We start from the raw sequence: 13222 nt of genomic DNA on the forward strand, positions 1-13222 counted from the left end.
GAAGGAGGTGTCCAAAATGGTCACTTCAGGTTCAGGTGGAAGGTGTTGGTGAAGTCGATGAGCTGTTCGATCTCCTCATGAGAGCATGAGGTGGTGCCAAATACAGTCATCAATGTAATGGAGGAAATGGTGGGGAATGGTACTGGTGTAACTAAGGAAGATGGACTGTTAAATGTATGCTTTTCCCAATAAGTGTTTACGTACATTTTAGTATTATATTAATGATTATTGGAAATTCTTAAGGACATTAATTATTGCAATCATTTTGCTGAGAATAGGTTTTATGCTAAATTGTGAATACAAAATGAGAAAATGGTTTAGTCACCAGTGAGAAGCCTGTGATTGTATTTCATTGACCAACATGTCAGTTCTTGGGATCTCACCAGTACAGCCTGCCCCAATGGTTGAGGAACACTGAACTACGAGGAATGTAAGGATGGGGCTGGGGTTTGGATGAGAGACCAAAATGATTGAGGGAAATATTTAGCATGATTTAAAAATATTCATGTGCTGCCTCGGTCATTGAGAAATGTTCCATTGGCTAGTTTATAAATATATTACTCACTTTTTTTTGCTCCAGCCACCCCATCAATTCAAACATTAAAAACAGCCAGAACGAACTTGTATCCCTGAACTCATTTATAAAAGTTCAGATTTCAGCTGATGGTAATGCTGTACAAACCCGATTTCAGAGTGAAGCCTGGCTTGATGGAGCATAAGGTTTTTTTGCAAGTTATTTACCACAGTGGTTATTCACTGAACATAGTCACATGAGGCTGCAAATGTATTTTTTGGAAAAAAATGTAAGATTATTACATAGAGCAAAAGAAAACAAAGCTATATTGCGCAATACAATTTTGTAAGATCTTATTTACACCAATATCCTTCACAGCACTTGACCCCTGCAAAATATCACTCGGTTTAAAATTTCTTACTCAACTGATGAGGCTATAAGTATTTCATTTTGGGGAGTTAGTGCATATTTACCAGATGCGCTTCTTTACATCTCTCCCAGAGACACATGGACAGGCTAACTCATTCACCATTTATCAATGAACTCTAAGGAAAGTTCAAAGCTATTTCCAGCCCTATCTATGTGGTCTGCTAAAACAGATTAAACCCTCCTTCCACCTCTGATTGCCTTGAGACTGCCATTCTTCTGCTAATATTGATCTTTTCTTCTTCTGAACTGAACCTGTTTGTGACCTCCACTGTCTCTTTTTGTAGGTCTGCTAAAGCTGAGCTTTGTGACTACTTCAGGCACTTATCACATCCCAGGCATCTTGTCTGGTCATTTTGTGCTTTGTTGAAACATTGTTTTGAACTCGCTGTTAAAGATTACTTTCTGACCCTTTATGTTTGAAAGGACATCACCTTTATAGAGCTAACACTAAAAACGTATTTACCTCCAGTTTAGAATACAAGTTTGCAAAACAGTAATAATATATTGCAAACTCTCATCACGCTGAGCAAAAACCTCTGACAAGACAAATATTGGACACGATGAGAGATCAGAATATTAAAAGTGATCATCACTGAGATTGACAACAAATTTCATGAGAAAGTATTTCCAAACCATTCCTTTCTATTATGCTGGCAGTACCAGAATGCTGTGTCCTATGAGTCTAACCCCATAATCTCCTAAGCAAAGGAGAGCCAAGCTTTAAAAAATGCACATGTTAAAAGCTCAAATACACACAGTAAGTCCAACTGAGCTTTCTGTCATCCTCCTTCATCTGTTTCTTCACAGCACCCGCCATTCACTTTTCCCTCGTTTGCTTATCTGGCTTCCCCTTGAATATAGAATTATTATGTGCCTCAACCATTCCCTGTCTTAGAATGTTCCTCATTCTCACTCCTCTCTGTGTAAGAGTGTATTTTTCAAGTTTTCTTTTTCATGTCTTGTGACCATCTTGTGTTGAAGGATTCCAGCTTTGCTATCTTCTCTGTCCATTCCATTAAAATTCTCAAAGTTTTGGTGAATTATTTGATGTAATTCTTTCAACTTTTCTTGAAGAGAAAGACCCCCAGCTTTTTCGTTCCTTTCATAATGGTAAACCACACGTTTAGGACACCATCTTTGTAAATCATTTTTGCAGCCTCTTCATTACCACCTCTTCTTTCTTTGACAATATAGTCTATACAAGGTTTAATACAAGTTTAACATAAAGTTCCTACTTCAGAGTTCTCGCCCTCCAGAAATGAACCACAATGGCTTGATTTGACTTATGACTTTTTTGTTATTATTCATGGGATCTGGATTGCAGGATGGCCAGCATTTATAGCTCATTTTAATTTGCCACAAGAAGTGAGTGGTGATCTGCCTTCTTGAACTGCTGCAATCACAATCTTATGCTCTTTTGCTAAAAGTACATTAGTAGCCTTGTGCAAATACATTCAATGACTGACCACCATGGTAACTGAATAACAAAGATGAAATTCATGTGGTGTAGGTACACCTACATTGCTGCAGGAAAAGGATGGTGAATGAACGGCGTTACATTTTCAAGTTCAAATTGTGTGCGCAAGTGATGATGTTCCCATGAACCTGCTGCCGTTGTCCTTCTAGTCATGGAGATTGTGGACTTGGGAGGTGCTGATGAAGAACATTTGATGAATTACAGCAATGTGTCTTGTAGACTGTACAGTGTGTTGTCATGGTGAAGAGAGTGAAGGTGATGGTGGGTTGCTGTTAAAGTGGTTAATTTATCCTGGTGATGAACTTCTTGCTGCTGCACTCTTCCAGGCCAGTGGAGCATGTTCCTTCACGTTGTTGACTTGTGTTGTATTGATGCTGGACAGGCTTTGGGAGTTAGGAGGGGAGTTGCAATTTGCCTCTTCTTTCTCATTGCTAATATTTTTCAAGCATCCTGCTCAGTATTGACTATCTCCTCTCACATCTACCAATTGTAATGTCTCTGGAAATTTAGAAATTGCATTTTTGACTCTTAAAATCTCAGTTGTTAATATAAGTTGTGAAAAACAGTAGTCCCAGCTTAAAATCTTTGTGAGATCACACTTTCAACCTATTGACACTCCCAAGAGTTGCTTTGACTTCAACATGTGGCTTTCTGTTACACAGCAGCTGATTTTCTATTCTGTTGACTGTTTATTGACTTCACATAAAATTGTGTGAAATCCCAAAGGTTGTTCAGCAGTTCAGAGCATCTTTGGCAGCATAATTTAAAAATTAGAAGATTAGTATAAAGCAAAAACAAGTATTAAAAACATTTTAATAATCTGCAAGTGCTGATCTCTTGGTCTCCAAAGTTTAGTTGATTAGATTACTTAGTGTGGAAATAGGCCCTTCGGCCCAACAAGTCCACACCGACCCGCCGAAGTGTAACCCACTCAGACCTATTCCCCTATATTTACCCCTGCCCCTCACACTACGGGCAATTTAGCATGGCCAATTCACCTGACCTGCATATTTTTGGACTGTGGGAGGAAACCGGAGCACCCGGAGGAAAGCCACGCAGACACTGGGAGAATGTGCAAACTCCACACAGTCAGTATTCAATTCCTGAGGCAGGAATTGAACCCGGGTCTCTAGCACTGTGAGGCAGCAGTGCTAACCACTGTGCCACCATGCCGCCCATGTTGGCCAAATACTTTGCGCCAGTTTTCACAGCAGAGGAAATAAATCAATAGAGAAAACATACAAAGAAAACAAGTGGAACTGAAGGCCAGTAAGTCACCTGGACCTGATGCACCGTAGGTTATTAGAAGTAGCCACAGAGTTAATGGTGCACTGATAGTCATCCTCTGTTAGTTTAGAAATGCTTAACACGCTCTGATGTGATATGGCAACCTTACCTTTGAGGATCGGTTAGCTTAGTTCGCAGGACAGCTGGTTTCTGATGCCAACAGTGCAAGTTCAGTTCCCACACTGGCTGAGGTTAAGGTCTATCATGATGAACTCTCCTTCTCAGCTGCCCCACTTCACCTGAGGTGGGGTGACTTTGGGTTAAAATAACAATTAATGAGAGAGTCACCCTATGGTCTGGTAAGACAATGGCGCTTTTTCCTTTTGTAAACTTCCAAAACTTCTTAGAAGGTGAATGTAGTGTCACTGAGTTTGTGGATGACACGCAAATAGGTGAGGACGTGGTGAGGATGACACAGTGTCTACAGAGGGATATAGACAGGTTAAGTGAGTGAGCAAAAACTTGCAAGATGGAATATAATATGGAAAAATGTAAGGTTATGCACTTTGACAGGAAGAATAGAAGAACTGAATGTTATTTATCTTGGAAAAACCTGCAGAAAGCAGCAGCACAAAGGGATTTGGGGTTTTCATCCTTGAATAACAAAATGCCAGCATTTGAGTTCAGCTGGCAATCAGAAAGGCAAATGGAATGTTGGTCTTTATTTCAAATGGTATGTAGTCTAAAAGTCTTAAATGATACAAGGCACTAATTGGTACACATTTTTGATATTGTCAACAGTTTTGGTCCCCTTATCTAAGGGAAGATGGATTAGAAGTAGCCTGTAGAACATTCTCTAATTTGATCACGAGTATGGAGGGATTTTCCTCGGATAGGTTGGGCTTGCATTTGTTGGAGAACGAGGAAGAAAGATTGAAAGATACAAGTTTCTTTGAAGCCATTACAGGGTAGATGCAGAGATGTTGTTTCCACTTGTGGGAAATCTAGGACCAGAGGGCATAATCTAAGATGAAGTAGTCATCCATTCAAGACACAGATATGGAAGAATTTTTTTCTGAACCTGATGAATTTGTGGAAGACTTCACAACAGAGAGATTTTGAGGCTGGGTCATTAAAATATTCAAGGCTGAGATAGATTTCTAATCACTAAGGAAATTAAGGTTGATGGGGATAAGGCAGGAAAGTGGAGTAGAGGATTATCATCAGATCGGCCGTGATCCCATTGAATGGCAGAGTGATCTGATGGGCTGAATGGCCTCTTCTGTTCCTATGTCTTACAGTCTTAAAGTTTTCTGAAAATAAAAATTTCTGTCTTCCGATGATTTTAAACATTTCTAAATAACCTACTATATATACTCATGTAAAACTTGAACTCATGTACAAGTTGACTCCTTATGGCCAATTCTTGTATTTTCCATATATCTTGTGTAGAAGTTGACCCTACTATATTGCATTATAAACTTCTTACAAAGGAAACTTCATGTTCCCATTAACCCACTTAATCAAAATCATGTTCATATTCATACCGGTAACTCTACTCATCGCTCTTTGTTTACAATATTACATCTCTTGTTCATTCATTCATTCATTCATTCATAACTCCACTGAGCCCATTTGGTTTACTACAGCATGTTTCAATTGATTGATTCATTCAGGTCAGTACTTATCACACTTTGTTCACTATACATCCAAAAGTTAAAATGTTTATCATTTTAATTGGTGCCATTATATCTGAATAAAAGTAAGATATATTAGCTATGTATATCTTTGTCAAATTTGTTAATGTTGCTGAGGTTCATTATATATGAGAGTAAATGGGAGGGAAATGGACAAATTTGGCAGGAAAGTTCAAGAAGCTTACCCATTCAGAATTTAATAAATGTTTCATTTTAAGTGTGCCATTATGTCAGGCCATGACATTGTTGAACAGTGTGATTTTGCAGGATTTCAATACGTCTTTGACATGTTAAATTTTCATATTGGTATGTATAAATAAAATTTACTACCAGTAATTCATTCTTGTTTCTCTTGCTTTTATCCAGTAATTCATTGTATTTTTCTTCTTTACCTGGGATTACTTGAGCAATCAAATCAACTTCTGCTAATAATACGGAATTTCGAGCTGCAGCATGAATTTCAGCCCCTCAAAAGTAGTGCCCATGTAATAGTCAACTCGATAAATTGAACTTTTAAAAATAGTCTAAAACATTCGACTTTTACATGAGTACATACGGTAGTTCTGGTAGTTAAAGAATATTTCTCCAGTTTAAAATGGCAAGGTTACATCATGCATTCTGGTCATTTTATATTTTATTGGCAGTGTGTTGGTAATTCATCATTTTCTTTTTGCCCCTCCCTTTTGCAAATCTCCAGATGACTGAATTTATCATGAAATGACAAGTGTACTAAAAGCAATCGAGCAGGTGGTAGTAATTACTCATAGCCTAAATATTTCAGGCTTTGCTTGTTACACTTGGGACTATTCCCTATTCTTATAGAGTATAAGTATCATACAAATGAGTATTATAGGGTATTCACAGTAAATTGATGTTACCTGTAAATTGTATCCAAAAGGACAATAGTTTAAGCATTCCTTGAAATTAAAAGCAAAATCATAACTGCAAATCAACTAATGTCCTTATTGACTACAACTATGACAACTTGCAGTTAAAAAACTCCTTACATCTATTTCATACACATGGTAAAATATACCAAGCCGTAGAGAGGAATTATTGGGAGAAGTGGTCAAAATGCCAGTCAAAGAACTTGTCCTGAAAGGAGTAGAGTGAGGCAAGGAAGTGAAAATGTTTGTACAGTGAATTCCAGAACTTTGGCCTTGTGCCACAGAAGGCTCGGCTGCCAGTGATGGAACCAAGACCATCGGAGATTCACGAGAGGTCAGATTTGAAGAAATGCAGAGATCTCTGGGGGTTCTGTTGGGGAGATGCAAAACCATAGATTGATATAAAACAGGAATGCTAATTTTGAAACTGAAACATTACCAGGTGGGAGTTGATATAAATCCGAGATTGTGTGGGCACTCTTCCAGACTCCTTCATTAACCCCATCAATGCATCTTTCTCTTCCTTTTGGCATCGTGTTTAACTAGAATCTGTTTAAATACATCTTTGCTAATTGCTCCTTCCACTCTCTGGATATAGAAGTTGCTATTGAATTTCCTATTGAATTTGCTCATCACCTCCTTATCTAATGGTCGATCCACAAGTGGTTATCTCGACTGAAAACAAAAAATGCTGGAGATCACAGTGGGTGAGGCAGCATCAATGGAGAGAGCAAGCTAACGTATAGAATCGAGATGACTCTTCATCAGTTTCAAAATTAGCATTCCTGTTTTATATCAATCTATGGTTTTGCATCTCCCCAACAGAACCCTCAGAGATCTCTGCATTTCTCCAAATCTGACCTCTCGTGAATCTCCGATGGTCTTGGCTCCATCACTGGCAGCCGAGCCTTCTGTGGCACAAGTCCAAAGTTCTGGAATTCACTGTACAAACATTTGCTCCTGTATTATCTCTACACCTGTCTTATCAAACTCCTCATTTTGAAAACCTTTATCATTTCAATCCCTAATCCTTGGATGAGATTAAAAGCTTAACCTTGTGATTTTGGAGAAGATTTGTAGCTCAGGTTGAGGATCAGGTTGTAAGTTTGCTCATTGAGCTGGTAGATTGTTCTCCGATGTCTCGTCACCATGCTAAGTAACACCATCAGTGAGCATCCGATGAAGCGGTGGTATTCTGTCCTGCTTGCTATTTATCTGTCTTGGTCTGTTGTGGTGGGTGATATCACTTGCAGTTCTTTTTCTGAGAGGTTGGTAAATGGGGTCCAAATGTTTGTTAATGGAGTTCCAGTTTGAATGCCAGGCCTCGAGGAATTCCCATGCATGTCTTTGTTTAACCTATCCCAGGATGGATGTACTAGTCAAACTGGTGTTCCTCTTTGTCTGTGTGTATGGATACTAGTGATAGTTAGTCATGTCTTTTGGTGGCTAGTTGGTGCTCATGTATCCTGGTGGCTACTTTCCTACCGGTCTGTCCAATGTAATGTTTGTTGCAATCCTTACAAGGTATTTTGTATATAATGTTTGTCCTGCTGGTTATTGGTATGGGGTCCTTTAAATTCTTCCCGAGCTGTTTCAGTGTGGTGGTAAGTTCGTGGGCTATCATGATGCCTAGGGACTGGAGTAGTCTGGTTGTCATCTCCGAGGTGTCTTTAATGTATGGCAGGGTGCCAGAGTTCCTGGGCATGTTTTGTCGTCTTGGTTTGGTCTGTTGTGTAGGAATCAGCAAACTGGAACTCCATTAACAAACATTTGGACCCCATTTACCAACCTCTCAGAAAAAGAACTGCAAGTGATATCACCCACCACAACAGACCAAGACAGATAAATAGCAAGCAGGACAGAATACCACCGCTTCATCGGATGCTCACTGATGGTGTTACTTAGCATGGTGACGAGACATCGGAGAACAATCTACCAGCTCAATGAGCAAACTTACAACCTGATCCTCAACCTGAGCTACAAATCTTCTCCAAAATCACAAGATTAAGCTTTTAATCTCATCCAAGGATTAGGGATTGAAATGATAAAGGTTTTCAAAATGAGGAGTTTGATAAGACAGGTGTAGAGATAATACAGGAGCAAATTATAGCTGATGCTTCAGCTCTGATGAAGAGTCATCTCGATTCTATACGTTAGCTTGCTCTCTCCATTGATGCTGCCTCACCCACTGTGATCTCCAGCATTTTTTGTTTTCAGTCGAGATAAGCAAACTGTGCTTATCAGGTACCCGTTGTTCCTGAATACATTGTGCAGGTGTTTATCCTCAGCTTCTCTTTGGTCTTGGGTGTTTCAGCGTGTTGTGGCTCGTTCAAATAATGGCCTGATGCAGCTCTGTTTGTGGGTGTTGGGATGATTGCTTCTGTAGTTGAGTATCTGGCCAGTGTGTGTGGCTTTCCTATAGACACTGGTCTGTAACTCTCCATTGGCTGTGTTCTACAGTCGCCTCTAGGAAGGGGAACCTGTTCTCTTCCTCTTCGGTGAACTTTATGCCAGTAAGGATATTGTTTGTGTTTGTGGGTTTCTTCTAATTTGTTGTGTTTCGTGATGACAAATACGAACGAGAAATTTCACGCCAAAAAACTCTACACTAACGTGACTGACCATGAATGGACAAGTACACTAGAACAAGCCATCAACACTAAACAACAGCAGACCAAGACAAAGAAAAGACTAATTCTCCAAGAAAAACTGGCCAAGCTCATGCGCAGCAATAACATTGACATTTCGGAGAATCAGATAAAGCACCTGTCATACTCTTCGGAGGGTTGGTGTGGACTTGTTGGGCCAATGGCCTGTTTCCAGACTGTAGAGATTCTATGATATGTTGCTTTAACATATAGAGGACAAGTTCGGATTTGAATTTTGTACTTGCTGGCTTCTATAGTCAGAGGGATGACTGAAAAATAAGCACTCTGCCAGTGAAAGGGTTGGCATATTTGGAGAATGTTTCAGACTTAGCATTAAGTATCTGCATGGCATGAATAACTGTTAATGATCTGGGAATATGTTGTTACATGCTATGTGATGATGAGGAGGGGATAAAAGAGAGAAAGTTGGCTCCGAACGTTACAGAATAGATTAAAATAGCCTACAGTTTTGGATTAAATTCAGTCAGGACAGTAGTTTAGACGTCATACCTGGCCTTTTTCAAACCTCTTCAGTATATGTTGACTCATGCTGAGAAATCCAAGGTGAGGACAGGGTCAGGCTCTAGTATGAAGCTCCTGCAGTCAAGTAGTGTAACAAACACAGTCTCGGTGCACACATGAAGGATGGTTGCTTAGGGAATTAAGAGTGCGTGCAACACCTGTTTCATGAGGGGAGGAAATTGGGGGCGACAAGAGAAAATATTTTTCTTGGTTAAAATGCCAATTGTTTTTTTTAAAAGAAGATTCAGAATTACAGACAGATTTGACCTTCTAACCCTACCGCCTGCCCATAATTACAGGTTGTTATAATCCCAAACATCCTTCAAGTGCATAATTGTACCTAATTTGCATAATATGTTTTCTTGTGTTTCTGCGGGTGATAATCCCTGCATTTTAAACTGTTCCATTTTTAATTCTGACAAATTTCTTGGCAGCTTGACAGTTGTGTTTAATTTTGCATAGCTGTAAATGTTTTTTCAAGGTACTTTACAAATCAAAAAGGGATTGAGAAAGGCTAGAATAACTGCAAAGAAACAGCTTGGAGAAATTACTTTTTTTTGTGTTGTAGGCATTCTTTGTGAAGGACTACATTCTCAACCACCCTGAGGATGGAGACAAAATCTCTCGTCTGAGGGAACTAATGTTTGAACAGGTAATGTTTATGCAGATTTCCAATGTGCAAAAGACTCATTAGAACCAGATAAGAGATTTGTATTATATCCAAAGGGCCAACATGTTGGCAAGAAACAAACCACAAGGTGGATGAAGGAAGTTATTAAACCAACATGTCTCATACTTCAAAATGAAATCCTGCATTTGTTTCCATCTTGTGTTACTCTCATCAATGAAGATGAGGCTTTTTTTTCTCCACTTGGTATCTGCAAGATGATTCCAAACATTAAACAACACATGTGAAGATGTTTTTTTTTCTTGATATCTGTTCCAAATTATCATTTTATCAATGTGCTTTGATCTAATATCTCGTATCTTAAAGTATTGCTGTAAATTTACCTTGTGCTTATTTAATAAATTAGAGAAGCCTTTAAAAACAGTTGAGATAACAGATCATTGGCTTCACTTCTGCTTACCTGTGTGTTAAATCGTTATAAGGTCATAAGCTATCCTCTAGAAGAAAGTGAGGACTGCAGATGCTGGAGATCAGAGCTTAAAAATGTGTTGCTGGAAAAGCGCAGCAGGTCAGGCAGCATCAAAGAGAGCTTATGCCCGAAACGTTGATTCTCCTGCTCCTTTGATGCTACCTGACCTGCTGCGCTTTTCCAGCAACACATTTTTAAGTTCATAAGCTATCCTCCCCAACCATTTGCTAAGAAACAGAAAAACACAGGAAACGTGTGTTGTCTAATTCTGGGGAGGTAGAAGGGGATGAAATTGTAAAGTGCCTCCCCAATGCATTCACACAAACTGTGAGAGATCTGTGACTCATCTCCCAGCATAATTGTTTACAGTGGTGGCTGACACCAACAATCCACCAATAATTATGACTACACACCTCCAATCTTTCTCATCCTGTACATGGGCAGTAAAAAATGAGTTTTAGAAGATTCATTTTGTTTGACTACCCCATTCCTCTTATTGTGCATGTATGTAAATCATGATCAAGCTGATCACATGACACTGATGTCAGGGTGAGAGAAGGTGTTAGTCTAGAATGAACATGGTGACCTCATAGAGGTTTATAAAATAATGAGGGGCATGGATAGGGTAAATAGATAAAGTCTTTTCCCTGGGTTGGTGGAGTACAGAACTAGAGGGAATAGGTTTAGGGTGATAGGGGAAAGATTTAAAAGGGACCTCAGCGGCAACATTTTCACGCAAAAGTTGGTGCGTGTATGGAATGAGCTGCCAGAGGAAGTGGTGGAGGCTGGTACAATTACAGCATTTAAAAGACATGAATAGGAAGGGTTTAGAGGGGTATGGGTCAAGTGCTGGCAAATGGGACTAGATTAATTTAGGATACCTGGTCGGCATGGATGATTTGGAACTAAAGGGTCTGTTTCCGTGCTGTACATCTCTATGACTCTGTGAAGTGAGAGGTCTTAGGCACTAGTGAGCTATGTGTGAGAATCTATTACATACAGATGGATGGTCTGTGTTTTGAGCTTTTACAGCAACACTTGAATCCATTTTACACAGGGCAGATCACCCAAACTCCCAGACTGGATGACCGTTGGCATTCCATCGACTTGCAATTTGGGTGTCCCACATTAATAATAATCTCTGGATGGCATAAATTGGATCAGAGTGAGACCCCAGTTCCTTAGGGACTGAAAGTCCTGCCCTAGAGAAATGCCAGCCCATGAAACTGGCTGGCAGCTCTGTACTCCTAAATATGCCAGAAGAGAGTAGTGGCCACTGCTGGGATTACAAGCAGTCCTGTGGAAACAGTGAAGATGGATACCAGCTGAGATTTTGAGATAACCAGTGAGAGGGTGGGTGAGGTGGGGCATTGGGTAAAAGAACCTGACTGTGGGGTTGAGGGGAGAATAGGAATAAAGACAGGGGTCTATCTTGTGTGTGGCCCCTTTGGGCAGAGGTGTCCCGAAAGGACTTAACTTCTTCCTTCCTGCCAGTGAGCAGCCAATGCAATTAAAACTGCTGGGTTGTTCACCAGGTCCCCACCTTTCCCTGTGAATCACAAGATTACAACAGCGACAGAGTGGACAATTAGCTGCTATGTACATGCCTTACTAAGACAAAGGTATGTTGGGCTGCCTGACATCTACTTTGTCCCCTGTAGTATTTGGGGGAGGGATGTGGGAATGTCAGGGGTTGGATGGGAAGGCAGTTTGCAAACAACACCCTGAATTTTGTGTGCCCCCGCCCCTGCATGTGTTGGTGTAGTTGCAGGGAGTAGTGAATAGAGGAATCCACAATGTGTCTCGGTACTTCAAAAAAATTACAAGCTTGATATCACTTCGAAGCCATTTTTATTTTCCCTAGCCTGGTTTGGTCTGGAGAAAAAAAACCCTGCAGCCTTCCAACTGTGAGCATCAAGTAACCAGAAAGCACATATTGGAAGGGTAGGAACATAGCAATTAGGAGCGGGAGCAGGTTGTTCAGCCCTTTGAGTTCCAATGACCCGAGGTTCTTTGACTGCCAATGGTCTCAAATGAGTTCAAAACCCAGTTAGTTCCGATCAAAGTATTCAAATTGTCTTTGTAGGAACAGAGCCTCTGCTATTTCCAAATCAGATCAGTAAAGGAGGGGAGAAGTTGGGAATTGCCAACACTTTGTGAAACTTGGCAGATGTACATTTCTACAGACCACATGTATCTACCTCCCAAAAACTGAAAACTCATAAAGTCTGGATTCCAACAGAGAGTCACTTATTAATCTCTATCGCATTGCATCCTGCTGGAATTACTGGTGCAGATGTCAAGTATTAGTGCACAAAGCAGAGAACCTCCCGCAGTCCTTACCAGGTTTTGAATGTTAATTAATCAATTGGAAGACATGGGTAGTTTATTGGTGGTGGTAAATAAATACAGCTGCAGATGAAAAAGGTGCTACAGGTGACTTGATGGCGGACAAAAAAATGTTCAGTTGTGTGTAAGAGCAATTCTGAACATAAAAATAACTCCCATGCAACCAAGGAAAGTTACCCCAAGGTCAGTGACAGCTATCTTAATGAAGAGTTCAAGTTTGAGTCCTCCCACATGTCTCATAAATGGAAAAGAAGCTGCAACTGCACAGTTTTCCACTGATGGAGACAACCCCTATGCTGATCTCAATTTGATTTCCAAAAGAAACAAACAAAATCTCAGAGAATGACATAAATATATGCGCAACAAGTATTTACA

At 40.0% G+C, this 13222-nt stretch overlaps 1 protein-coding gene across 1 annotated transcript in view; it reads left to right on the forward strand.

Moving 5' to 3' along the window:
* The window catches only part of dock4 (dedicator of cytokinesis 4), a 458861-nt gene that overhangs the window by 400167 nt on the left and 45472 nt on the right, over positions 1-13222 (forward strand). Inside the window, exon 43 of the mRNA XM_060839361.1 lies at positions 9970-10053. Within this exon, the coding sequence (XP_060695344.1) occupies positions 9970-10053 (84 nt within the window). The remainder of the gene's footprint in view (positions 1-9969; positions 10054-13222) is intronic.

This window comes from Hemiscyllium ocellatum, chromosome 19, assembly GCF_020745735.1.
Source record: "Hemiscyllium ocellatum isolate sHemOce1 chromosome 19, sHemOce1.pat.X.cur, whole genome shotgun sequence".
NCBI classification, from domain to species: domain Eukaryota; kingdom Metazoa; phylum Chordata; class Chondrichthyes; order Orectolobiformes; family Hemiscylliidae; genus Hemiscyllium; species Hemiscyllium ocellatum.